Below are 27,547 nucleotides of genomic sequence, written 5' to 3' on the forward strand. Positions count from 1 at the left end.
TCTGTCAAAATCAAATTTTCTACTTTTTAATCAACATCTAACATAAAAGTTTAGTCCTATATGACAACATTTGTACGGATGGGTTAAAACGGTTAAAATTTTCGAGCAAAAATGGAGAAAGCACTTGAAGTATAATGCACTTGTTGATATGTATGCAAGTCTTGGGTTTGTGGATAAGCCTTTGCAATGGATGGAAACGAATATCTTGCAGGGGTGCCCGCCTGATGCAGTAACATATCTTGCTCCGTTGTGTGCTTGTAACCATGCTGGCCCGGTGGATCATGGAATGAAGCCTAATGTAAAGCATTACGGGACTGGTTGATTTGCTAGTACGTTGAGCTGGGAGGCTTAAAGAGGCTTATAATGTCATCAATTCTATGTCGGTGGTGCACTACATAGTGCTTCGGCAGAGTTTGCTTGGAGCTTGTCGAATTAACAAGGACAGTTGCAGGGATTTCATGTTGTTATCCAACTTATATGCCGCACACGAGAGATGGAACGATGTTTGTAGGGTGGAGGAGAAATGGAACGATGTTTGTAGGGTGGAGGAGAACCAACTGTGTCATATTAGTGACAAGTTTGGCGTTTGATTAGTGCAAGTGAAGGACGTCATCCAATACTCAATAAACTCAATGAGCATTGAAGGCACTTTAAACATAAACAACTCTGAAGAAAACACACCAAAAGCCACAGATTTTACAAAGAAGAAAAAGAACCCAAAATACAAAACAGCACACTTTGTATAGCACATTGGAATTTGTCATTCAGTGAGTGTTTCTTTTTCCTTGAATTCTTCCAACCCACCTTGTAATATTCCTCTGCCAATCTCCTTCAACCCTTCTCACAAGCCACCATGGCCTCCCAGTGGTGAACACTATGTATGCTGTGCTTATTCCTACCACAACTCCGCTTCCATATCCCATCATTACAAGTTTCCAGAAAAAAGCTTATTCGAGAACCTTCATCGTCTTTCCTGATCCTTTTTGCAGGCGATTTCGGTCCCTCACTGCTGCCGCATTGCTTTGTCAAGGGGAAGCCACATAATCCCAAGTTCCCCTGATACGAATCATTCTCAAATGTGCTGAATTGCTTTCCATAGGGGATAGGTCCCACGAGATTGTTATGTGAAAAATTCAACACTTCGAGAAATGTCAGGTTTGCCAATTGGGAAGGAATCCTGCCACTGAGCTTGTTTGACGAAAGATCCAATGATTCAAGTTGCACTAAGTTCCCCAACGACTGTGGAATATGTCCGCTGAAGCTGTTGTGAGACAGGTTGAGCATTTGGATCGCATAAAGTTCTCCGATCTCCTCGGGGATTTTTCCATGGAATCGATTACTCGAAAAATCAATGGCTGTGAAAATGAGTAACGTTCTTGCTAGCTCCAGCCCCATATCTGATCTTTTACACGTTATATTCACAGAAATTTGACCATCTTCATTAAATGAACCCAATAGAAGTCTACGGGGCATGAAGGATGGAGGCATTATGCTTCGTACATCCTTGAGAGCAACCAGATTTCGGAAAAATGTTGAAGGCAAGGGACCAGTAAACTCATTGTGAGAGAGATCAATAATTTGTAATGATGAAAAGGATGATTTAACATCTTTGGAAATGTTCAGAGGACCATGAAACCTATTGAATCGCAGGATCAAAACCTGCAGGTCTGAAAGAACACTCAACCAGTGGGGAAAGGTATCACTTAACTTGTTATTTGCTACACTTAAAATTCTCAAGAAAGTGCAATTCATCAAGGATCGTGGCAATAACCCCTCCAACTGGTTGTCGTTAAGGGAAAGGGCTGTCAAAATGTTCTGACCAACACAAAAATCTGGGATTTTGCCTCTGAGGGTATTCATTTGTAGGTTTATGGTTGAGATGTGAATGCTAAAATTTGCAAGACATGCTGGAATAGTTCCTCCCAAGTGATTTCTAGACAAGTCAAGAATTTGAAGTGATGTCATACTGCAAATCGAAGCAGGGATTTCTCCAGCCAAATTGTTGTCTTGAATAAAGATTTCTTCCAATGATGATGGAAGAGCTGGAAGATGACCTTGGAGTAGGTTGGAACGAAGATCAAGGACTTGAAGATTCTTCCCTGGAAATTGCTCGAAGCCAGTCAATAAGTTGTGAGAAAGATTTAAAACGCTCAGTTGTTTCCAACCTTGTGTTTCCCACCTGAAGATTGAACCTTGAATTTTGTTATACGAAAGATCGAGATCAGTCAAGCTTTCCGCCAATCGTAAGAAATCCGGGAATGTCCTTCCATTACAAGAAGACAATGATAAAGTATTGAGCTTTGGAAAAGTAGAGTTAACAGCAACACTCTCGCTACCCCATGACAACAACTTGTTATTTGAAAGATCAAGCCCCATAAGAGACTTCATCTTCGAAAACACATCGAACTTGACGACACCACTGAAATTATTCTTTGAAAGATCAAGAGTTGTAAGATTCTCAAGCCTTAAAAATCCATCCGACTCTATGACACCACTAAAATTATTTGACGAAAGATCAAGATTGACAAGGTTTACGAGGTCGAAGAAGAAACTTGGTATTTCACCATGAATGTTATTATGAGCCAAAGTTACTCGTTGGACAACTAGATTAGAATTTTGACTCTGATTGGTAATAGCGGTGAAACTGTTATTGTGGAGGTCTACAGATTGCTGAGTGAAAAGCCAAGATGGAATTGTACCACTGAACAAGTTATCACCTAAATACAAATGTTGTAGTTTCTGAAGGCCGCTTACATGAATTGGGAGGGGACCCTGTAGGCTATTCAATGCTAAATCTAAGTAAGTAAGCTGTGTGAGGTTGAACAACGATGAGGGAAGTTGACCACTAAAATTACAAAGACAGAGACTCAGATAAGTAAGTTTGTTGAGGTTTCCAAAAACATCTGGAATTTTACTTTGGATATTGTTGTCTCCAAACTCTAAATAGGTGAGTTTTGTGAGGTTTCCAAGAGATTCAGGAATTGAACCTCTAAAATCATTGCCCCAAAGGTCCAAGAACATGAGAGGACTACTCCTATTGAACATTGGGAGATATCCTGTCAGGTAGTTCCCGTGTAGTTTAAGATACTCTAAATACTCAAGCTGGAATAATTCACTAGGGACTTCCCCGTGTAAATGACAAACTGGGAGGGACAAACGCTTTAGAGATGAAGACAGGTTTTTGAACGACGTCGGCGCAACATCGGACATGTTTACACCGCTGAGGAAAAGATTTTCTAGTTTTGATAAGTTACGTGTAAGCATACCGAAACTGTGGCTATCAATTTTCAAGCGTCGAGAAATATCGAGTGAAATCAGTTTCGATAGCAAAGAGATATCTGATGGAACTGAACCGCAAAAGTGATTGCCGGAAAGATTAAGATGCGTTAGACTCACTAACTGACTTAACCCAGACGGAATCAATTCACCGTTGAAACTGTTGAAAGCAAGGTTGAGTCGTTGGAGTCCTTGAAGGCGAAAAAGGGTGGAGTTGAGAGAAAGAGAGCCAGCAAGCTTAGAGCAACTAAGGTCCAGGCCAATCACCTGACCGGTTGCCTGATCACAAGTGACACCCTCCAATGTGCAGCAATCTGTATTTTCATTCCAGGACCTTGTTTTGGGATAAGAAGTACCGTGACATAAGAAGTCAGAGGGAGGGTCACCAATGGACAATGTGCTGTTGAATTGAATCAAAGCCAAGTGGTGCTCTGGTGAACACAGAAGAGTCTGATTAATAGAAAAAGACAACCCCGGGGAACAATGGAACATGGAATGAAAGAACAACACTAAGAGCGGACTATGGATTTGATGCAACCTTGTAAACCTTCCCATGTTTAGAGTCTAAAAGACGAGCGATGGAAGGAGGCAATGAAGTTGGAAATTTGGTATGAGTTGATGGCTTGAGAGATACAATGAGAAAGTGGATTCATGGGGGCATATATTTATATCCTTTAATTTCATGTATCCAATTACATTTCATTCTTTTTAGTGAAAAATATTCGAGTAGAATTGAATATATTTATTTTATTTTAAACAATTCTTTTTGACCACATATGATGTGTGTATATATATATATATGGTCACAAGTTCTTTTTAACCAATTATTTTTAACCACATATATATTTATTTCATTTTAAACAATTCTTTTTAATCACATATGGTTGTTCTTAGAGGTCACAAGTTCAAGCACCAACAACTGCAAGGGTGATTGAACGTTCATTGTCAAACGGTTGAGAGTACTTATAACAGATATTACTTTGTAATCATCTTTCGCTTAATAAAAAAATCAAATATCACTATTATATAATATATTTATAATATTATTTTTTTAAAAAGAATGGATTTTATGTACAAAATATTGGAGTATAAGGGAGTCAAGAAATTGGTAAAAGGGAGAATTTTTAAAGAGTTGTAATCAAAGGAGAAAATTATATAAAATACAAAGTTAAGAGATTAAATTGAATAAAATGAAAATTTATTTTCAAGAAGAGGAATTGAAAATAAAAATGTATTCTACAATGATATAGGAGCACGTGGTTTTAAATTTGATCAAAGTAGACTTAAAACGAACAAGGACCTAATGGAACAAAGAAATCATGCAAAGTTTAGGAGCTAAAATGTAAAAAGAGGAAATTTGTTGTCAAAAAGAGAAATTGAATATGCATAGGCATTCTAAAGTGGTTGAGGAACATATGGTTCAAATGGGGTAAAAAGGAATTTAAAATGAATGATGAACTGAAGAACAAACAAAATTGAGATCAAACCTTAAAATAATCAAATTACTTAAATAAAGACTTAAACGGTATCATTTTAATTTTTAGTTTTTTTACTATTCAAACTTTGAAAATTAAAACTCAATGCGAACTAGAAATTGAAAAAAAAAATCGAAATAACTTAAATAAAAAATTAAAATTTTCAAATAATATCAAATTTTATTTTCATATTATAACATATGGGTGACAACAATGCATGATTGATGAAGATAGTGGTAATCTTCCAAAAAGCAAAAAACTGTTTAATTTTATTAAAGTTGAAATAAAGAACACCAATATTGACTTCAAATGGTCTTGGTCGAACCAAAGGAGGTCTTTTTCAACATTAATAATTAATCGTATAAAATTATGGAACTATGATTTAAAGAATGATTATTGATGAACTCAATAAGTGATTTCTATAGTTAAAATGAATATTGTTTTTTTTAGAATTTTTGAGTTTAAATAGTTACGATATTAATTAGAATTTGATAGTTAAAAGGAATATTATTTTCTTTTAAGGTCTTAGATTCGAGTAAGTGCGATTACAAGATATATATACGTTTTCAATAATTAAAAAAATTCGATCCATTAAAGCCTTTTCTATAATTGATCTCTCCAAGGTCATGCATAAGAAATAGGATTACCCACTTTAAAGCGAACCCTTTGCAATTATTTTATCATTTGAGTTCTCCTTTTTTGTTTCAAGATAAAGTTTCGTCACTATGTCAGTAATTTTATGACTCAACTTTCAGATTTTATTTTGTTCACATGATTGATAAGTGTCTAATGTTGTTTAATTTTTTGAGGTAAATTTGTACAAAAAGCCCATGAAAATTTTCTCTTGAATATAGATTTATATTCCCTTCGATTCACCAATGTTAGAATATTTTTGTCTAAATTGAGTGTAGAAGGAAAATAAAAGTAATATATTTGAATTCCATAACGATCGTATGGTGCAGATAGTAGATCAGATCAATACAAGATCGAAATTTTGATTTAAATTTTGTTAATTTTAAAAAGATTTCGAGAAAAACCAAAGTAAGAAAAAAAACGAGGAAACATTTTGAAACCAATTACGTTATAAATGATGACCAGCGTGCTTGTACAACAATAATGAATGATGTCGGTAATGAGAAAGAGAGGTAAGATATAAGATTAGTTTCATAAATAGAACTGCCTAAATTACAATAATACATACGTCATTCGAAAAGGCTAATCATCTAAAGAATCGGCGTGTAATTAAAACATAGGCCAGACAAAAGCAAAAGGCAAAAGTTATGAGAACTTTCAAAAGCAAAAGCAGACGTAACTGTCCATGAAATTTCCATGTAAAGCCTTTAACCTATTGATTCTACCAACTTTTGGAAGCGTTCTCATTCTACAAAGCATGTTTTATGGTACAATTACAAAATTCGACACCAAACCTGGTTTTCCAATACTATGCATATTGGACACTGTTTCCAACAACTTTTCATGTCACTTGTCCATTGGAGACAGTGCTATCAAGACTCTGTGACAATTGTCAACAAAGGGATCGAAATGGTTTACCAGAAAGTCTTGACCGTCAGACTTCATGTTTTCAAAATCAGATGGTAAGCATTTCCATTTGTAACTAGAGTTTCTCTACAGTAAAAAGATAGTTGTTGTAAACTACAATACAAATAACATGCATTGAACTGATCCTTCAATTTTTCAAAAGAAAATCTTGTTCGTTTTAGTATCAGACCGTCTGCCATTCTCTGCTAGGAACATTGTGGATCGTGCAATACGTAGAAGTGACAACTTTCAAGTAGAGATGGGTATACGGGCTACCGCCCGTTTAGCCCGCAGATTTTAACGATGCGGGTTTAAACGGAACGGTTTAAAAAGCTCGTAATCATAAATGATCTTGAATTTTATGACCCGCGGTCCGTCCATTTAACCCGCGGGTTAAACAGATTTACCTGCGGGCCGTTAAATAATAATAATTTTAAATGCTTTAAATACAATAAAAAATAATGTTCTAACTTGCTACACCTTTAAAAATGATCCAACAACTTGAAAAGGAATGTAGCAACAAAAGTTTTAATAAGTCTCAAGATAAACAAGTAAATAAATAACATCATAACACCATTAAGTCTCAACAAGTCTAAAATAAATAACACCATAACACCATTAAGTCTTAATAAGTCTAAAATAAATAACACCATAACACCATTAAGTCTCAATAAGTCTAAAAAAAATAACATCATTAAATCTCAATAAGTTTAAAATAAACAACACCATAACACTAATAAGTCTCAATAAGTCTAAATAAAATCAACATCAATAATATTTAATATTTTTTGAATCCTTAGATGTAGTTAAATCTTCCATTTTTCCAATCACCGGAGACTTGTCAACTTTATCTACAATATAAGAAAAATCATAATATATTATATAGTTTAAATTTTAAAATCAAAAGTAAATTTATAAAGAAACAATTTTACTAAACATTAAGAATGGTAATATTTACTTTCAACCTCAAATCCTAACAACCAATTTTTGGTACATATCAAAGATTGGACATTTTCCGAAATGAGACAACTTCAATATTTGTTAAGAACATGAGAGCCAATGCTAAATGTCGATTCTGATGCAACAGTTGTAATTTGAATGCTCAAAATGTCACATGTCATCAATGCAAGATCTGGAAATCTAAGTTGATTCTTCTTCCAATAATGCAAAAGATCAAGACTAGCAAAGGACTGGTCTAAATTGCAAGTACACTGTATTTACTTAATCATGCACAACATGTTTAAATTAAAAAAATTAAATTAAGTGGGTTACCTGTGGGTTTAACTGTCCAAGATAAAAAAACTCGTAATTTAAACGAATTTTAGTTTTTGAGGTCCGAAATTCACACGAACCGTAAGTTAAACGGGTAACCCGCGGATCTTGACCCATCTACCCAAGTCTACTTTCAAGTTACCAAGGGTGATGCTGAAAAGATCATTGATTGGAATAATACATCACCGAAGCAAGTCGAAATACCGGTCGAGCCAGCTCGTGTTATCTTACATGTAATTTGTAGGATAAACTGGATCTTACTGTCTTATTATTTTATTTAGCAACCTGTGAACTTTTCTCTTTATATATACTAGGATAATGCTGGAGTGCCACCAATGGTTGACCTCACTAGCAAATACTAAAGAATCTGCCAAAGAAGACTATTTTTATAGCTTCAATTGTTATCTGAAATCACTGCATGCTAATTGCATATACAAAAACAAAGGAAAAGGATTTCAAGCTTTAAATATGATAAAGAAGACAATATTTTTATAGCTTCAATTGTTATCTCCAATCCATAGTTTCATCTTCCACAACCTTCTTCACCACCCTCTGTAAACTCTGTTTCTTCCCCTGTTTCTACTTTTTTATTTTTCAGCCATTTTATCTTCATAATAAAGAAAGTCTATTGGAATTGGAACTAATTTTTACTATAAACTTATAATTTCCACGCATTCTATCATCGAAATTTCCTCCCATGGTGTGGTTGTGCTCATCAGTCCATCTCAAATAGCTACTGTTTAGTGACTTTACTTAAACAGGGTGATGGGGCTTAAATTTCATGGAGCGATAGGCAAAAAGACTTGGAAATTTGCATGCAAGGCCGAAGACTCCTATATACAAACAATCTTCCTTCACAGCCATAGCCAGCAAACATGAAGAATCTCCATTTCCTCATTTCACTCTTCTCTTGCTCTCGTGTTTTCTTTTTCTCCTTTGCAAACTCATCTCCCAAAACAGTATTGCCTTGATGACCAGAGATCCTGTCTGTTGCAATTGCAGCATGATCTCTACTATGCCCCAAATTTTACTTTCACTTCCAAATTTGAGTTGTGGGATCCCAACACTGATTGTTGCTCTTGGGAAGGAGTTACCTGTGATGATGCCATTGGTCATGTCATTGGACTTGATCTAAGCTACAAAAACCTTTCATGGACCTTTCACTCCGTTTTCGATCTCCATCATCTTCAGCGCCTAAACCTTGCTGGAAACAAGTTCAACACCACTCTGCTTTCCTATGGGTTTGATGAGCTTCCAAATCTAACTCATCTCAATCTCTCCAGCTCATGTTTCCATGGCCAAAATCCAATGGAGATCTCATACTTAACAAGGTTAGTTTCTCTCGATCTCTCTTATCAAGATGGTTGCTATGTGGGAAATCTTTATTATGATGATTATGATTTAGCTACTTTGAGACTAGAGAAACCAAGCTTCAAGACATGAATCAAGAATTTGAGGTTTCTCAGAGAGCTTCATTTGGATGGTGTGGACATTTCAACTCATAGCGCTAAATGGTGTAAAACCACATCTCTAGTACTTTCCGACCTATAATTGTTGAGTCTCTCAAACTGTGGTTTAAAAGGTCCATTATGTCCTTCACTCTCAAAACTTGGTTTTCTTTCCAAACTTATCCTTGGCGGAAATCCAATCTCTTATCTACCTCCCAATTTCTTGAAAATTTCCTCTCATTTGGTTTCTCTCAGTTTGGCAGATTGCAATCTGAGTGGCCATTTTCCAACAGAAATTCTCTTGTTACCGAAAATTATACACATTTAAAATGAACGTAAACTAATGAGCCATGCTGCATCCTATGTGCTGTCACAGGTAAACAGCCTTTAAATTCCCCTCTATGCTTTAAGTCATTGAATGTAGGTGTTGGCATTTGAATTGTTTGAAGTAGAAAACAACCCAAAGTACGATTAAAAAAAAACCCTTTAGCAGGAGATAATGATAAGAAAACCTTCTGCAACGAGTGCATTGTTATACAGTGATAGTGCTTTTTATCTCACCACTGATTCTAAAGGAGAAAAAAATAGACTAACAGTGATAAATTTTTTTCAATTTCAGGAGACAAACTAAAGTATATATTTAGACCAATTACTAAAGTTGCAGGTGAGAAGCAGGTAGTAAATTGAAAGAAGTTTCGAAAAAAGTGGGAAAATGGTTCCATTTCCAAGTCATAGTCGTAGCAGTTGAAATAAGACTTTGACATTTTCCAATGACAAAGACCAAATACAGTAACATATAATGCTACCATTCTCTTTGTTTGGAGATTAACAAAATAATATACTAATAAAGATTTGTCTATATATATGTTGTATATGGAAATAATCTTCCTTCACAGCCATAGCCAGCAAACATGAAGACACTCCTTTTTCTAATTTCACTCACCTTTCTCTTATCTTCCTTCCTTTCTCTTGTGTTTTCTTTTTCTACTGTCCAAACTCATCTCCCAGTGCAATGCCTTGATGACCAGAGATCCTCTCTGTTGCAATTGCAGCATGATCTCTACTATGCCCCGAATTTTACTCTCTCTTCCAAATTTGAGCTGTGGGATCTCAACACTGATTGTTGCTCTTGGGAAGGAGTTACTTGTGATGCTCTTGGTCATGTCATTGGACTCGATCTTAATTACAAATACCTTTCAGGCACCTTTCACTCCATTTTCGATCTCCATCATCTTCAACGCCTTAACCTTGCTGGAAACAACTTCAACACCACTTTGGTTTCCTATGGGTTTGATAAACTCCAAAATCTAACTCATCTCAACCTTTCAAGCTCATGTTTTCATGGCCAAATTCCAGTGGAGATCTCATTCTTAACAAGGTTAGTTTCTCTTGATCTATCTTATCAAGATGGTTGCTATAGGAGAAATGGTGATGGTTATGATCATTTACTTACTCTAAGACTAGAGAAACCAAACTTCAAAACATTGACCATGAATTTGAGGCTTCTCAAGGAGCTTTATTTGGATGGTGTGGACATTTCAACTCATAGTAGTTAATGGCGTGAAACCACGTCTCTAGTACTTTCCAACCTGCAAGTGTTGAGTCTCTCAAACTGTGGTTTGAAAGGTCCATTGTGCTCTTCACTCTCGAGACTTCATTTTCTTTCCAAACTTATCCTTGATGAGAACCCAATCTCTTATTTACCTCGAAATTTCTTGGAAATTTCTTCTGGTTTGGTTTCTCTCAGTCTGGTGAATTGCAATCTCAGTGACCATTTTCCAACAGAAATCCTCTTATTGCCAAACATTCAAAGCATCAACATTTCAAGCAATTACGATTTAGTGGGTCAATTGCCAGAATTTCCATCAAACAATGCTTTGAGGAGTTTGTCACTTTATGATACAAATTTCAGTGGAAAACTGCCTGAATCAATAGGTAACCTTAATTTCCTGAGGGATTTAATTCTTGATGATTGTAACTTTCTTGGATCCATTCCATCTTCAATTGCAAGTCTTGGTCTTCTGGTGAACCTGCATCAAGCACGTAATAATTTCAGTGGGCATTTTCCACCAGAAATTCTCTTATTGCCAAGAATTCAAAGCATTGACATTTCAACAATGACTATCTTATGGGTCAGTTACCAGAATTTTCATCAAACAATGCTTTAAGAAGTTTATCGCTTTCTGGAACAAATTTCAGTGGAAAACTGCCTGAATCAATTGGGAAGCTTATGTTCTTGAGGGATTTAACTCTTTATGATTGTTATCTTTTTGGATCCATTCCATGGTCAATTGCAAATCTTACTCACCTGGTGAATATGGACCTATCAGATAACAATTTCAGTGGTCTAATCCCTCCCTTTCATAGATTTGGAGTTCCAAATCTTACATATCTCAATTTGGAAGGGAACAAGCTTTATGGATCAATACCTTCTTCTTTATTTACTCTTCCATCATTGCGGGGACTGTCTCTGGAAAGAAATCAATTGGTTGGGAAAATCGATGAGTTCCCCAATGCATCTTCTTCATTGATTGAGAAGTTGGAACTAAAGAATAATTATTTATCAGGACCAATCCCAAAGTCAATCCTTCAACTTCCAAGACTTGAATGGCTTTCTTTTGAAGACAATTGCTCCAGATCCATGAAACTTGACATGTTCTTCAAACTCAAGAACTTGAGGGGTCTTTATCTATTCAATATAAGTTTGTTAATCGAAAGTGACAACAAAAGTCGCACTTTTCCTCAATTAAGGATCCTAATCCTAAGCTCATGCAACCTTACGGAACTTCCAGAATTCATCAAAACACAAGACAAGTTGACTGTTCTAGATCTTTCTAACAACCATATCCACGGTGTTGTGCCTAATTGGTTGTGGAAGAGCTCTCTTCAATTGGTAGACCTTTCTTTCAATCCCATTGATTTTCCAAAACAGCTTCCCTTCGGTGATGCAAACTTCTCTTCTCCGGTGCTGACGGAATTATACTTGGACTCCTGTAACATACGTGCTTTTCCGGAGTTCTTACGGAGTCTAGAAAACTTACAAGTACTCTACGTCTCCAATAACAGAATAAGTGGTGCAATACCAAACTGGGTGTGGAAGAGAAGTTTGAGTGATCTGAAACTTGCTAATAATCATCTCTCATCTTTGGTCCAAGATTTACCCAACCAGAGTTCAACTTCTTCACAAGCCTCTTTACTTGCACCTTTTTGCAAAATGAGTCAACTTAGCTATTTCGATGCATCTTATAACAATTTGAGCGGCACAATTCCAAGTTGTTTAGGCAATATGAGTGCTCTCAGATTTTTGGATCTTCATGGAAATAACTTGAGTGGAATCTTACCAAGATTTTCAAAAGCAACCCCATTATGGCTTCTCAAAGTTAGCGAGAATATATTGGAAGGAGAGCTGCCGAGATCATTGGCAGAATGCACTCGGCTTCAAGTTCTGGACGTGGGAAACAACATGATGCATGATACATTTCCTTTTTGGTTGGAGAACTTGCCTGATTTGGCAGTTTTGATATTGCGGGAAAATAGATTCTATGGTCAAATTAAACATTTGAAACATAAAATTGGTTTCCCAACTTTGGATGTGTTAGACATTGCTTCTAACCACTTTTCTGGTGAACTATCCATTGATTTCCTTAATGCCACTCAACTAAGATCGCTCAAAATCGGGGGGAATAGATTGGAAGGGAAGCTGCCAAGATCATTAGCCAATTGCACAAAACTTGAGGTTCTGGACCTTGGAAACAATATGATTCATGATACATACCCGTTTTGGTTGGCAAAGTTGCCTTCCTTGAAGGTTCTCATTCTACGAGGCAACAGATTTTATGGTACAATTACAGGATTTGATGCTGGAAGTGGTTTTCCAAAGCTACGCATATTGGACATTGCTTCCAACAACTTTTCAGGTGACTTGTCCATTGAGTTTTTACAAAGTTTGAAGGCAATGATGCAGATGACTAATGACGAGAAAGCTAAGCTGGATTACATTGGAGGGCAGAACAGTATTGTACGACGGTACTATCAAGACTCTGTGACGATTGTTAACAAAGGGGTTGAGATGTTTTATCAGAAAGTCTTGACCATACTTACTTGTTTTGACCTGTCCAACAACAGTTTCCATGGAAGAATACCAGAAGAAATACAAATTCTCAAGTCACTCAGAGTGCTAAACTTATCAAACAATGGCTTCTCTGGAGAAATCCCATCGGCACTTGAAAACATAAAAGACCTTGAGTCCTTGGATCTGGCACAGAACAAACTTTCAGGGAAGATTCCTCCACAGCTTACAAGTCTAACTTTCTTGGCAGCATTGAACTTATCTTACAACCAACTTGAAGGGAGCATACCACAAAGCAACCAATTCAATACATTTGCAAATGATTCTTACCGGGGGAACCCAAAATTATGTGGGCCACCATTTTCAAGTAAATGCAATGAAGTTGGTCTTCCAATGCCACCTCCTCCAGGGGAAGATGAAGAAGATTCATGGTTGGATGCTATGTCTATTTGGCAAATTGCTTTGGTAGGCTATGCTAGTGGTTTGGTCGTTGGGCTATGTATTGGATATACAGTGCTGAATGAGTTGGGGAACAAATGGGTTTGCAAGTTCAGAATGTATGGGAGGAGAAACAGAAAAACATCTAGATGACTCCATCAGAATTCATGTTTCAAAATCATCAGGTAAGCATTTCCTTTAGAAACTTTTGTCTTTCTAATTTATAAAGATAGTTGTTACAAACTATGATATATACAGTTTCAAATTCCCTACCTCTTCATGTTTCCATTTTGCAATGCAGGATGTAGTTGAAGCAGGACACATGGGACTACCAGAATAAAGTTAGAAAATGATATGCACATGGTGCAAACTCTTATCCCAGAATTAGCATGCTGCCCACAATTCTCAATCTACTTTATTTTCCGACATATATAATGTATTTGTATTTTTTTTCTTCATTTTATATTTATAAATATTTGAGGCAGGCAAAAAGAAGAGAGAATATGTGGTGGTTACGTAGGATCTCCGGCTATATATATGTACCTAGTGTTATGTGTTTTTTCTTTTAATTCTCTTGTAATTTTGTGTTGAACATAATAATTTTTTTTAATCTGCTTGTGGTTTTTCCCGTCAAGGGTTTTCTACGTAAATTTATATGTTTCAATATTTTTAATTTTAGAATCAATTGTTTGTCATTATCTTTCCTAATTTCCTAGTAATTATATCAGAGTGCCACCATTGGCTGACCATGTGAGACACTATGAAGAACGTTGGCAACGATCCTAACAAGTTTAATCCAACTGATTTGTAATTTGACCCTTATATACACCTTTTTCCTTCTATAGTTTACCATGAGTACATAATTGACAAGATTTGGCTGACCATGTGAAACACTGAACTTGATTTTCAAAGCAACTAAGAGAAACTCGCTTTCATTAAAAGTACGCGCGTACATACATAGACACATGCATGCATGTATACATACATAAGTCATCACCTTCAGGATTCCAAATCCCCTGCTTCCTCCAGGGATTGAGTTCTATGCTTTGAACAGCTCCAAATCCATATTCTGAATTCAACCGTCTTTGATTCTACACAGCCTAAGAGATGAAGACTTTACCATAAAGTTGAAATCAAATGATGGGTTTTAATTAAGAACCTTCCTATAAAATCTCCCCCAAACACAGATGAGAAAGTTTTTCTTATTATTTTCTTAGAATCTTCCTTTGTATGGAGCATCAAATGGTTGAATTTACCCTTTTCTTTTTGTAAAGGAATTAACGGCTTGAAAAAAATAATGTAAAGATTTAAATTTTAAAGAGCAAAAAGTCCAGAAAAATAATTTATATGACAACTCGGTATAGATGATATACTTTAGGAGGCAATGATGCATTAAATCCTTGTGATTTTATTTTTTAGACGAAGTCTTGATCCATCTAATTGGATTTTTTGAATTCCCATGAAAATTATTTCTTATGGAAAATCGATTTTATAATCAAATTAAACATTGAAGCATAAAATTAAAACTTTGGATGTGTTAGACATTATTTCTAACCAAATTTTTGGTAAATTATCTATTGATTTCATAATGTCACCCAACTAAGATCCTCAAAATCGGTGGTAATAAATTGGAAGGAAACTTGTCATGATCATTAGCCAATTGCTCAAAACTTGAGGTTATTTTGAATAATTTATGTCAAGAGAGAATGTGTCAATTGAAAACTTTTAACTATTTACTCTAAAGTTTATCGACAAACTTAAGGTTTTAAATCATAAAAACAATTTTGATTCATGATATATTCTCGTTTTCATTGTACAACTGTCTTGTTAAAGGTTTTATTCTACGAGAAAACAAATATTGTGGTACAATTATAGAATTTGATGCTGAAATTGGTTTTCCAAAACTATATATATTAGACATTGCTTCCATCAACTTTTCAGGTGATTTGTGCATTACTTCATCATCCATGAGAGAGATTCATTTGGATTTTGGATCTGTAAATTGGATGTCCATTATAAATATGGAGATGGAAACAACATTTTTTTTTATCTTTAATGTCTGTTTTATTATTAGTGTTTAAATTTCCTTTTGACAAATATCATATCCTTATCAGCAATATCAACAATCTCACATATATGTTAGTGACTATGACCAGAAATCCCCATCAAAATTAAGAAAAGAAAACCGTGGAATGAAAATGAAAAATGTATTCAACTAAAACCAAAAGCAAACTTCATCATTAAACCAGCTACATAGGCTATATTATAGCACTTAATTAGTCATAGAGACTTCTCCTTCAAAGGAAACTAATACATGAAAACTAAACTGACCCAAACATTGCAAAAAATGGAAATACAATCCATTTGCATTTATTTACTAATAACATAACATCTTTGCTTCAAACTTCACTCAGTCTGCTCATTCTCTTCTCCATATCCAGACTAGCTTTGCTCTTCTTTCTTGACTCTTACACAGTCTTCTTCCTTAATGTTTGGCTCAAAATCCTGTCAAATTGTGAGCAAAAATACAAATGGATAATGGATAACGAGAGAAATATATTTATAACAAATGGATAATGAGGAAAAAAGACGACTTACGGGACTATAGATGGAAACCTTAGCAGCTTTGGCATATCTCACATATCGCATAAGATCTTCGTAAGTGTAGAAACGCTGGTCAGTGGCTGGACATAGGTAGCACTGCAATTAATCCAAATCATTTCATCACTCACTCATTCTTTTCTCAAGTTTATAAAGATATTATTCAGGCGACAGTATATTAAAACTAAAATTAAGCAACAAAATACCTCGACTTGATGACCATATTCAGTGAGCTTAGTATCCAAAACCCAGCCTTCAGGGATGGGACCAGGCGAAACCTTGATGTCCTTTTGGTCTTTCTGATCACCCATTTTCTGCAAGTTTCAAAACCCACCAAGAAAACCTCTCTGTAAACTGTGAACCAATGTCTTTTATGTCAGTATGAACACTGTACATGAAAATGGTGCAACCGAAGGGGGTTTATATAGCAGTTTGGAACCACATGATCTGCGTTGTTTCGTCGAGAAATGAGAGTTGAAGTTGCAGGTAATCGAGTATAATGTGAGGTTTCAGTTTCTTGCTTTGCTGGTGTTTCTGGTTCATGCTAGAAATGACACTTAAGAAGAAACGGAGCTCTCGAATTTGGTGATAAAAACGGCCGTTAATTATCCAAAGGGTAAAGTAACTTTTTAGACCCTGAATTTCACAAAATTTCTCAACTTGATCACTAAACTTAATTTTGGTCCACAATTGTTTTTGAACTTGAACTTTTTAACATTTTGATGACGTGTGATTATATAAAAATATTATATATCTTAACAGAAAAAAGTGTCAAATTCATGGATTAACATGGATTAAAAATCGAGGAACCCAAAAAAATTTATCAGAAAATAAAAAATATTTATTTAATCAAAAAATAAATCAAAGGGTAAACTACATATTTAATTACTCAACTAATCGTATGGTTCCGTTTTGATTATTTAACTATATTTTCTTTAAAAAAATCATATCTAACAACACGTTTTGGTTTCAATTTGATCACATGCTTTTAAAAACTAAAATGTGATAAAAATGTGTCATTATAAGATAATATCACATCATCATCGAGATTTTTTTAAAAAAATATCATGTAAGTAATTATGTTAACTTTTTAACGGTAGATGATCAAAATGAAACAAAAATGTAATATTAGGTATAATTTTAAAAGAAAAAACAATTCAAAACCACTTGAATAGTTAAATCACTAAATAAGTAGTTTATCCTAAATTAAAACAAGGTAAGTAATCATTTGAGAGAGTATGAATTAGTATGAGTCGGGTAGGATCAATTTTTTACAATCCAGACCCTGACTTGATTTATTCTGCTCAATTTGATCCCAACCCAACTTCGAATAAAATATAAATTAATTGACCATGACTTCGACTTTGAAATTTTTTTATACACACGGTACCAACTCGAATATAATTTTCTTTTTCATAAGTTGTAACAAAGAAGGAAAGGAAAGGTACGATCACAATAAAAGAAATTAAAAAATAAATCAAAAAGTTCGTAAAAAGATTTATTATGTTGTACGCAACAAAAAAATAACAGATGATTTTTAAAAAAAAAATAAATAAAAATATATCTGAAAGTTGGGTACTTAACCAAAAAAAAAATCAAACATCAAATGAAAAAAATTCAAAACATACCAAAAAAATTGAATCCATCAAAATCGAAAAAACCATCACGTCTAGAAGGAAAAACTCTTAAGGGGACGTTTGGATGGGGAACGTAGGATTCCCATGGGAATGAAATCCACATTCCCTCGTTTGGTTAGCCGGGAATCTCATTCCCGGTAATATAAGATTACCAATAGTGGATTTTCGGGGGTATATTATCAGGAATGACATTACCTCCATTTCCTTAGGTATTGTTGGATTACATGTGTTTTGGACTAAAATGCCTTTAAATTGTTTTTCAAAAATATTCTTCTTCTGTGATTGAATAATAAAAATTCTACGAAGTTTAAATTACAAATTTATCCTTAAACTATTTTAGATTTACAAAAAAAGTCTATAATTAAAATTTTATATGAAGTTCAGAGGTTAAAATAAAATTTTACTCTTTCATTAAACCTTTTTTATATTTTCAATTTTATAAAAAAGTTATATAAATTTTATGAATTTAAATTTTTTAAAGAAAATATATAAATATTTTTCAACTTGTTAAAAAAATAAATATATAATAAGGACAATTTGGTCAAATATACATTCCAATAATATTTTATTCCTTTAACTAAACACGATAATCTTACATTCCTGCTAAACCAACCAAACACAAAATACAACATTCCTAGTAATCCTATTCCCTAATAATCTTACATTATCACTGGTAATCTTACATTCCGTGAACCAAAAGCACCCTTAGGGGTGTTTGGTTCAAGTAATATGAGATTATCAGGGGAATGGAATGTCATTCCCCTGTTTGGTTGGTCAGTAATCATATTCTCCGGTAATATTTTATTACCAACAGTGGTATTTTGGGGGTATATTACCAAGAATGAGATTACCTCCCTTCTCTTAGGATTTTTTTTTTCTTTCAAAAAAATCATTCTTCTGTCGTTGAATAATAAAAATTCTACGAAAGTTAAATTACAAATTTATCCTTAAACTATTTTAGATTTACAAAAAAAAACTCATAATTACAATTTTATATGGAGTTCAGGAGTTAAAATAAAAGTTTACCCTTTCATTCAACCTATTTATCTATTCAATTTTGTAAATATATATATATATATAATTTTTATGAATTTAAATTTTTTAAAGAAAATATATAAAATTAATTATATTAATATTATAATAAAATTCAACTTGTTAAAAAAATAAATATATAATAAGTACAATTTGGTAAAATATACATTTCAATAATCTTTATTCCTTTAAACAAACAATGTAATATTACATTCATATTAAATGAATCAAACACAAAACATAACATTTTCAGTAATCTTATTCCCGCCGATAATCATATTCCTACTGGTAATCTTACATTCCGTGAACGAAACGCAATCTTAAGGGTATGAAACAAATTCTCGCAACATTAGAAAGAATAAAAAAATTGTAAAGTGAGAATCGAAGTGAAAAAGAATGAGAAAATGAGAGAAAAAGAAGAAGCGGTGTGCAAAAGGGGAAAGTAAGAAGAAAACGACGTGAGGAGAGAAAAAAGAAACGATATGAAAAGGGGGGGGGGAAAGACGGAAAGAAAGAAACCACTGCGTGAGGAAGAAATGATAATAAAAAAGTTTAACCCTAAATAATATGTATATATAATGACACATTTTTAGATATACTAAATAATATACGATAATATTTTAAATAATATCAGGTACGGTAAAATTGTGGATTATTTATTTTATACTTGACTCTGATCTCATACTTCCAAAAATTAACTTTAAATGATTTGAGAATTAATTAGAAGCTAAATTGACTTTAAATGGTGAAATTACTGTAGGCTAGTTGAAAGGGTTCTAAATCAAATAATAGCATCAGATGCTAAACTAAAAATCATATTAGAGAGGAAAGAAACAAGAGTTATGAGAACAATCTAATTAAAGATGATGGCTAGAGGAACAGAAAATTAGACATGTGAAGAATGTATAAATCTATTTGGTTGTTATGTGTAAACCAATGAAATTCGATTATTTAGACTTGTTATCATTTTAATTCATGTTTTGATATCACATGAATTCATTAATTATTAAATAAGCATTTATGGTAGTATTATTTTTTATTAAGCTAAAGGGGATTACAAAATAGTATATATTATAAGTATTTTCAACCATTTAACAATGAACATTAAATCACCTTTGCAATCGTTGGTGTTCAAATTCGTGACTTCTAAGAATAACAACAATTTATTTAGTGACTAGGAAAGTTGGTTCGTACAACATTTATGGTAATCTTTAAACATAATATAGGTTGAGCCAAATCATAATATTTGAAGACTAAGATAACCATGGAAACACAACTTATATTTTAAAGGATAGATTACACGTTTAATACCTAAACTATCAGTTTTATTTTATTTTAATATATAAACTTTTTATTTGTTTTGAAATCATACCTAATGTTTACTTTTTGTTTCATTTTTAATACTTTATCGTTAAAAACTTAATAGAATTGAATTGCTGCACGTGGCATTTTTATGGGTAAATTACATCATTCATCACTTAACTATCTTCTCACTCCTATTTTGGTCACTAAAGTTTAAAATTTTCAATTATACTCAAGTTTCAAACTGGTCATGTTTTAATTACTCTAATTTATTTTATTAATAATTTTGTGACATGACATTTTTTATTATTTTATTAATATATAATTAAAATAAAAATAGAAAATTGAAAGTTAGAGTGACTAAATTAGAGTAATTTGAAAGTTAAGTGATTAAATTAAAAAAAATAAACTTGGGTGACCAAAATATGAGTGAGAAGATAGTTGAGTAATGAATGATGTAATTTACCCTAAAAAGTGTCATGTTGTAACAGTTACTCTAAGCTTTTAACGGCGAGGTATTAAAATGAAACAAAAGGTAAATGTTATGTATGATTTTGAAATAAATAAAAGTTTAGGTATTAAAACGAAATAAAACTATTAGTTTAAGTACTAAACTTATAGTTTACCCTATTTTAAATTAGTAATGAGTTCCTTACTACGGACTCATTATCCTCTTCCCGAATGATAAGTCCATAGAATGTATAGTACTACCACTTTTAAATTCAAAGACCTCTCTTTTCCTTTTAGATGTAAGATTAATGTTTCCCACCTTTCGAAGACATCACAGTCTCTCATATTCAATATCTTGATGCCTCGTCATAGGCCATTGTTACAGTTGTTTATCCTATCTATCTCACTTATTGACGTGCTCAACTTGAAATCGGACAATTTAAAAATCATTTTGATACTATTTATCATAGAATTATTATCATATTCCTAAAAGATATGTTTGATTGAATGTGCAATATATCGCTTTTAAATTTTATGATCTTAAAGTTTCTTAGTTAAATGAATATAAAATGAAATAAATACATCACATTTCAAATCTTGTTCAACTCGAATAAGGGATGGGGCTACATAGAGAAGGGGAGGGGCTATGATTCATCCCATAATTTGTGGTGAAGTTATGTTTAAGCCCTTATCAATTTAGATTTAAGTTAAATTAGACTTTGATTCCTTCAATGTTTGGAATTAAATACTTAATAAATATTTATGATTTTGAATTTAAATAATTAATTCCTTCTAATATTTGGTCTTAATTTTATCTTTGAATTAAATATGATTGAATCAAATCAATAATTTCAAATTTAAATATCCCACCCTAAAACAGAGATAAATGTAAAATCTTATGTAAGAGAAAGATGTATTTATAGAATTTTAAAAGAGTGTGAAGTGAACTTATAAAATCCTCTAATGGGATGAAAATAAATTTTCAATAAAAAATAAAAAATATATATCTAAAATATATCAAACTTAAAACTCGTAGGGGCTACTAGTCTCACCTACTCTCCCTCAAACTATCCATGCTCTAATGTATAGTCTATAGCCAGCTTTTTTTAAAAAAAAAATTCCTAGACACGTTCTACGAATCTGTTATAGTGTGTAGATACGTTCTAGGAATCTGTTTTAGGCAAAGACAACCTTTTAATAAAATTGCCATACATTTGCACTAAATTGTAGAATATTGAGCATGTCACAGAGGTTTGAGAAAAACTATGCTACAGTTTTTGTCATTCTTAGCGGTTAATAATAAATAATAATTATGTGTCCTCAAGAAACAAAATAATAATCTTTTTATAAAGGAAAATGAAAATAATAATTGATTAGTGCATATCGACTTCATGATTAGGTCAGCCAGCCGGCCACATTTCCTATCTTAACGAGCAAAATTATTTTATTCATTGGACAATATTGAAGCGGTTTAGGTGACCTGCGAAACCCATATACACATCGTGACCATATGATACTAGATATAGTTCATATGGTTTATTCTCAATTTTCATCCGATTGTATATTCGACGCCTCTTGTGTGTAATTATTAGTATTTGTATATACTTCAAATAGCTTTCACCAGCTATACCTATTGCCTATACATATATCCAAAACTTCTCTTTCAAATTATATTCCTGGTAAATTGACATAGAACAAAGAAATATCAAACACAATACAAGTTTTAACCTTGTCCCTTTGTCTTTAACATTATCTTAGGATTGTTGCCGTGTTTGTCTGAAATGGTTTAACATCACGACAGTTTGCAGAAGAAACAGCAACGACATTGTTGTCAAAATCCGTTGATTTTCCAGGTAATAATCAATGGAATACAAATTGGTATATGCTGTTTGATACCCAAACCTCATTCTACGAGTTAAATACCTTGGATTACAAATCACCATACAAACTGGTTCTCGTCTTCGGAAAGGTCAGAGATTTCTGAAACTTTAAGACCATCTGTTCAACTGTTTGTTTTAATGTATTTTTTGATGTTGTTTCAGGTAAAACGTCAGCAATGTCGAACAACCAGATCGGTGTTCTTCATGCCTTGGATGCTGCGAAGACGCAATGGTACCATTTTACTGCGATTGTGATAGCAGGGATGGGTTTTTTTACGGATGCTTATGACCTTTTTTGCATCTCTCTTATTACAAAACTGCTTGGTCGGATTTATTACCACGATGGGAAGGTTGACAAGCCCGGAACATTGCCGCCTAATATCGCGGCGGCTGTTAATGGCGTCGCCTTTTGTGGAACTTTAGCCGGTCAGCTTTTCTTCGGGTGGCTTGGTGATAAATTAGGCCGAAAACGGGTTTATGGACTTACGTTGATGCTCATGGTGATATGTTCCATTGGTTCTGGACTTTCATTTGGAGAGACGCCGAATGGTGTCATGGCAACGCTTTGTTTCTTCCGGTTCTGGCTCGGGTTTGGAATCGGAGGCGATTATCCCCTGTCGGCCACGATCATGTCGGAATACGCCAACAAGAAGACTCGTGGTGCGTTTATCGCCGCGGTGTTTGCAATGCAGGGGTTCGGAATTTTAGCCGGTGGGATTGTTGCTCTGATTGTGTCATCTGCATTTGATCATGCCTACAAGGTTTCTCCGTATATCCTTATCAAGCAAAAATCAACTGTACCCCAAGCTGACTATATTTGGCGGATCATAGTGATGTTCGGAGCAGTTCCGGCTCTTCTCACTTACTACTGGCGAATGAAGATGCCGGAAACAGCCCGATACACTGCCCTCATAGCCCGAAACAGCAAACAGGCCGCCGCGGACATGTCAAAAGTACTAAACGTGGAACTCAAATCCGATGAAGAGAAGGTGGAGAAGATAATTACAGCACCATCCAACTCTTTCGGTCTATTCAGTAAGGAATTCGCCAAACGCCATGGATTACACTTGCTCGGGACAACTTCCACTTGGTTCTTATTAGACATTGCTTTTTACAGCTCCAATCTGTTCCAAAAAGACATCTTCACCGCAATCGGGTGGCTCCCAAAAGCCGAAAACATGAGTGCGACACACGAGGTTTATCGAGTCGCGAGGGCTCAAACGCTCATCGCACTCTGTGGCACGGTCCCGGGGTACTGGTTTACCGTAGCTTTGATCGATCACATCGGTCGGTTCACGATCCAATTGATCGGATTCTTCTTCATGACTGTGCTCATGTTTTCACTTGCCATCCCATACAATCACTGGAAATCCCACAATGCCGGCTTCCTCGTCATGTATTCGTTAACCTTTTTCTTTGCAAACTTCGGACCGAACGCGACGACATTCGTCGTCCCGGCTGAAATCTTCCCCGCCAGGTTGCGATCGACCTGCCACGGGATATCAGCAGCAGCCGGAAAAGCCGGGGCGATCGTCGGTGCATTCGGGTTCTTATATGCTTCACAAAGCCAAACGAAACCTGATGCAGGATACCATCATGGTATAGGAGTTAGAAATGCACTAATGGTGCTCGGCGCAGTCAACTTTCTGGGCTTTCTTTTCACTTTTCTGGTGCCGGAATCGAAGGGGAAATCGTTGGAAGAGCTGACAGGTGAAAACGAAGAAGATAATGAGAACGAGCAGACAACTTCGATTGAGAAAGTTTCTGCCGTCTGACTATAACAAATTCAACTAGGATGTTTCAGATCAAACAAACAGGAGATGGAATTCAAGCAGTAAAATAATGTGAGCTGTGTGCATGTGATGATAATCATATATTACTTTAATTGCTGGATTATGTGTTTTTTTATGGTCATGGTGTGATTTGTGAGGGATCATCCCAAATCAAAATAATACTAATGTGTTATTATCTGTTATTTTGCTTAAAGCTTTTCTATTTGTACAGTCACCATTAAGCATGAATAAATTTCTTTAATAGACCCACAACGCTGTGTTAGGACACATATACAGTTGGTACGAAATCGAGTAAAATAATGATAAAATTTTATAAAATAAGACCATAAAAGTTTATGTGAAAATTTTATAATTTTTCTATAAAAATAAAATACACAATACTAAAAGTTAACCTCAATGTTTGCTTAAATTATTTAACACTCAACATTTTAATTTTGATCAAAAAATACCTTTTAAATGAGAATCGTTAATTTATTGATGATTAATTTTAACATATTAATAAATAATTTGTATTTAATATATTAATGATGAATTATAATATAAAGAGTTAATTGCATCATATATCCCTAAACTACCCTCATTTTAAATTGGTCTTTAAAGTTTTAAATATTCTAATTTCATTCCTAAATTATGACTCTCATTCTAAATTAGCCCTTAAGCATTTGAACATTCTAATTTCATCCCTAAACTATGACCCTCATTCTAAATTAGTCCTTAAACATTTGAACATCCTAATTTCATCCCTAAACTATGACCCTCTTTCTAAGTTAGTCCCCAAAATTTTGAATATTTCAATTTCATCCCCAATTTCATCCAAATAGTTAATTAGTTTCAACCATAATTTAACATAAATTTTGTTTTTTTAAATATAATAATATAACTTGGTCTAACGATTTTATTAACAGGAGATGTGATTAGTATAAACATATATTTTGGGATGAAATTGGAATGTTCAAAAAGTATGGGGACCAATTTAAAATGAAGGTTATAGTTTGAGGTTAAAATTGAAATGTTCAAAAGTTTAAGGACTAATTTAGAATGATAGTCATAGCTTATGGATAAAATTGAAATATTTAAAAGTTTAGGGATCAATTTTAAATAAGATCATTTTTTTGAAAACATGTGATGTAATTAACTCTAATATTAAATATGTTGTAGTTAAAAGTTGTTATAATATATTAAGGTAATTAATAAATATTCTTAATATTTTTTTTATAAAAATATATAACATAGTATATGAAGGTAGTTAAATTATGTATATATCTATATTTATAAAAATATATTAATTATAATATAAATTAAAATATATGAAATTAAAATATTTTTTGATGTGTTAATAGTTAACTGTTAGTTGATTAACGATTTCCATCTAAAAGATTTATTTTAATAAAATTTGAACATTGAGGATTAAAATACTAAAATGAAGAAGAATTGAAGTGATTATTTTAACAAAAATTAAATGGATTTTGGTACTATTCTATAATAAAATCGACATCACTTTAAAATCATCATAAAAGAATATTATATATTAATTTCTAAATTCGAATATCATAATTTTAATTTTCCGACTCTTCTTGTTAGACTGAACGATCTAGTCCGTAATGTAAGGATTTATGATTTTAACTTTTTTTTGTATAAAAAATATTAAAATTACTAAAATATATACTATAATTTAGTTATTTAATTTTTTTGAGATATGGGCCTCTTGCGGGCAAAAAAGAAAAAAACACAGGCCAGCCGTGTATTTATAATTCGATTGGCAAGTCCATCTAAAGAAAAGGGAATCCTAATTCGATTCGAGGTATTTTAAACCCTAAATCGGAGATAAAGGAATCACAGAATTCCAGGTAAAATCCAGAAATCAATTCTTCAAAAACAAGAAGAAGAAGATTCATTGCAGAGTGATGTCGGAGGCCTACGAGAGGGTAAAAGGAGGTAGATTAACCTTCAAAGGAGGAAGCTTAGCCACTCGAAAATCAATCGACAAAAGCAAGAAGAAGCACAAGAAGAAAAAGATCGCCGATGATGATGATTCCCAGCCTTCCCTCGATGCTTCTGCCGCCGCCGTTGTCGAAGGTTCCGAAACTGGTGGAAGCGATATCTACACCATCGACGCCGCTAAAAAGATGAAGTACGAGGAGTTGTTCCCCGTCGAGTCTAAAAAATTCGGCTACGATCCCAAAAACCCTAAAGCCATATCTGTGGAACAAGCCCTCGATGATCGTGTTAAGAAGAAAGCTGATCGTTACTGTAAATGAGGTGCTCTTGTTGTTAATTTACTAATGTCTTGTATTTTCATACAATTTCAATAGAATTTAACTAAATGATCATGGTCTGGGTTTCAGCTAAATCTGCTGCTTTTAAGTGTTTTTGTTATGCTAAATTGGATTAATTGGTCATTATTTGTTAATTTTGCAGCATTTAGATTCATCTGATGAACGAATATGCATTGTTATGTGGTTTTGATTGTTCTCTTAGCTAACAATGTTAATTTGGTTGCTTCAAGTGCTTTTTGAAACTACTAATTCAGTTGTTTTTCTATGAACACCGGAGATTTCATGAACACCCACAAAGTTACTTTGGTCGACCGTTCGGTTCGCCTGTTGAACATATGAATTGCTTTATGTTCATCAATTTGTTACACTCTTAATCAACTAATTTAATGGTTTGCTTCAATTGCTGGCATCCGAAGGTTTCAGATACTAGTAATTTAACTCTTGCTTTTCTATGATTAGTTGATAATCAAGATCACCCACGCCAAGTTCTTCAACCATTAGGTTCATCAGTTGAACATGCACTGTTATTTTTCTTGCACTGTGGCTTTAGCTATGGATATAGTTTCGATTTTTCGAACTCTTTATCAGCTGAAACTTATCGGATTGCTTTCATTCCTGATTTCAGAAACTGATAATTTATCTTGGGTACCTGGATGCGAACTAAGCATCATCTGGGTTATAACTTTTACTGAAATTTCTTTGTCAGGTACACAGGTAACCCCATTTGCTATGTTCCTCAAAGCCGGGTTCTTTTGTTTAGCATGTACTTGACAAAGTTCCTAAGCATACTTCTCTAGGTTAATCTACTTCTCACTTTTCTTGTCTGATTCCTTATGTTTGATATAGATTAAAATGGAAATCTAAAGAAACTAGTAAGAACAGATTGAAAATTGGAAAAGATTAGAAGATATTAACATAGATATTGTAGTTTTAGAAGATATTGAGTAATATAGATATTGTTGTTTTAATTTGTCTTTGTTTTTTTTAGTAGCAGAGAATGGAATGTGGACTGGACTTTATGATTTGTGTTGGGTCATCTGGTTTCACATTCTTGCTGAA

The 27,547-nt window shown here is 33.7% G+C and overlaps 5 protein-coding genes and 1 long non-coding RNA gene across 8 annotated transcripts; 4 read left to right on the forward strand and 2 right to left on the reverse strand.

Annotated features, from left to right (window-relative positions):
- Window positions 1–831: 831 nt before the first annotated feature.
- On the reverse strand, window positions 832–3,831 carry LOC120218055 (receptor-like protein 6). Its single transcript, XM_039215050.1, has one exon. The coding sequence runs from the start codon at window positions 3,829–3,831 to the stop codon at window positions 832–834; it is 3,000 nt and encodes a 999-aa protein (XP_039070981.1).
- A 4,496-nt stretch (window positions 3,832–8,327) lies between these two features.
- Window positions 8,328–9,268, forward strand: LOC120218056 (receptor-like protein 6). The gene is made up of 3 exons (XM_039215051.1): window positions 8,328–8,332; window positions 8,444–8,925; window positions 8,968–9,268. Exons 1-3 carry the CDS (start codon window positions 8,328–8,330, stop codon window positions 9,003–9,005), a joined length of 525 nt encoding a protein of 174 aa, XP_039070982.1. The 3' UTR covers window positions 9,006–9,268.
- An 85-nt stretch (window positions 9,269–9,353) lies between these two features.
- On the forward strand, window positions 9,354–11,617 carry LOC120218057 (receptor-like protein 7). Its single transcript, XM_039215052.1, has 5 exons — window positions 9,354–9,386; window positions 10,063–10,537; window positions 10,637–11,034; window positions 11,148–11,476; window positions 11,578–11,617. The coding sequence occupies exons 1-5, from the start codon at window positions 9,354–9,356 to the stop codon at window positions 11,615–11,617; spliced, it is 1,275 nt and encodes a 424-aa protein (XP_039070983.1).
- Window positions 11,616–26,685, forward strand: LOC120218200 (receptor-like protein 7). Of its 3 annotated transcripts, XM_039215169.1 has the most exons (3): window positions 13,695–13,702; window positions 22,351–22,360; window positions 26,099–26,558. In XM_039215169.1, exon 3 carries the CDS (start codon window positions 26,117–26,119, stop codon window positions 26,468–26,470), a length of 354 nt encoding a protein of 117 aa, XP_039071100.1. In that variant the 5' UTR covers window positions 13,695–13,702; window positions 22,351–22,360; window positions 26,099–26,116; the 3' UTR covers window positions 26,471–26,558. The 3 variants fall into 3 exon arrangements, 2 of the variants coding, with proteins under 2 accessions (XP_039071099.1, XP_039071100.1); XM_039215168.1 differs by lacking the exons at window positions 22,351–22,360; window positions 26,099–26,558 and adding an exon at window positions 13,819–13,921 and having other exon boundaries at window positions 11,616–13,702; XR_005525218.1 differs by lacking the exons at window positions 13,695–13,702; window positions 22,351–22,360 and adding an exon at window positions 26,656–26,685 and having other exon boundaries at window positions 25,993–26,540.
- LOC120218207 lies at window positions 16,112–27,315 on the reverse strand. Its single transcript, XR_005525219.1, has 3 exons — window positions 27,303–27,315; window positions 16,325–16,461; window positions 16,112–16,217 (listed from the first exon to the last, which is right to left on the reverse strand). It is a non-coding gene; the product is annotated as an uncharacterized LOC120218207 (long non-coding RNA).
- On the forward strand, window positions 22,596–24,452 carry LOC120218201 (probable inorganic phosphate transporter 1-5). Its single transcript, XM_039215170.1, has one exon. It carries the CDS (start codon window positions 22,596–22,598, stop codon window positions 24,192–24,194), a length of 1,599 nt encoding a protein of 532 aa, XP_039071101.1. The 3' UTR covers window positions 24,195–24,452.
- Window positions 27,316–27,547: the final 232 nt, after the last annotated feature.

The sequence above is a fragment of the Hibiscus syriacus genome, unplaced genomic scaffold (genome assembly GCF_006381635.1).
Source record: "Hibiscus syriacus cultivar Baekdansim isolate YM2019G1 unplaced genomic scaffold, ASM638163v2 tig00110195_pilon, whole genome shotgun sequence".
In the NCBI taxonomy this organism is placed as follows: Eukaryota; Viridiplantae; Streptophyta; class Magnoliopsida; order Malvales; family Malvaceae; genus Hibiscus; species Hibiscus syriacus.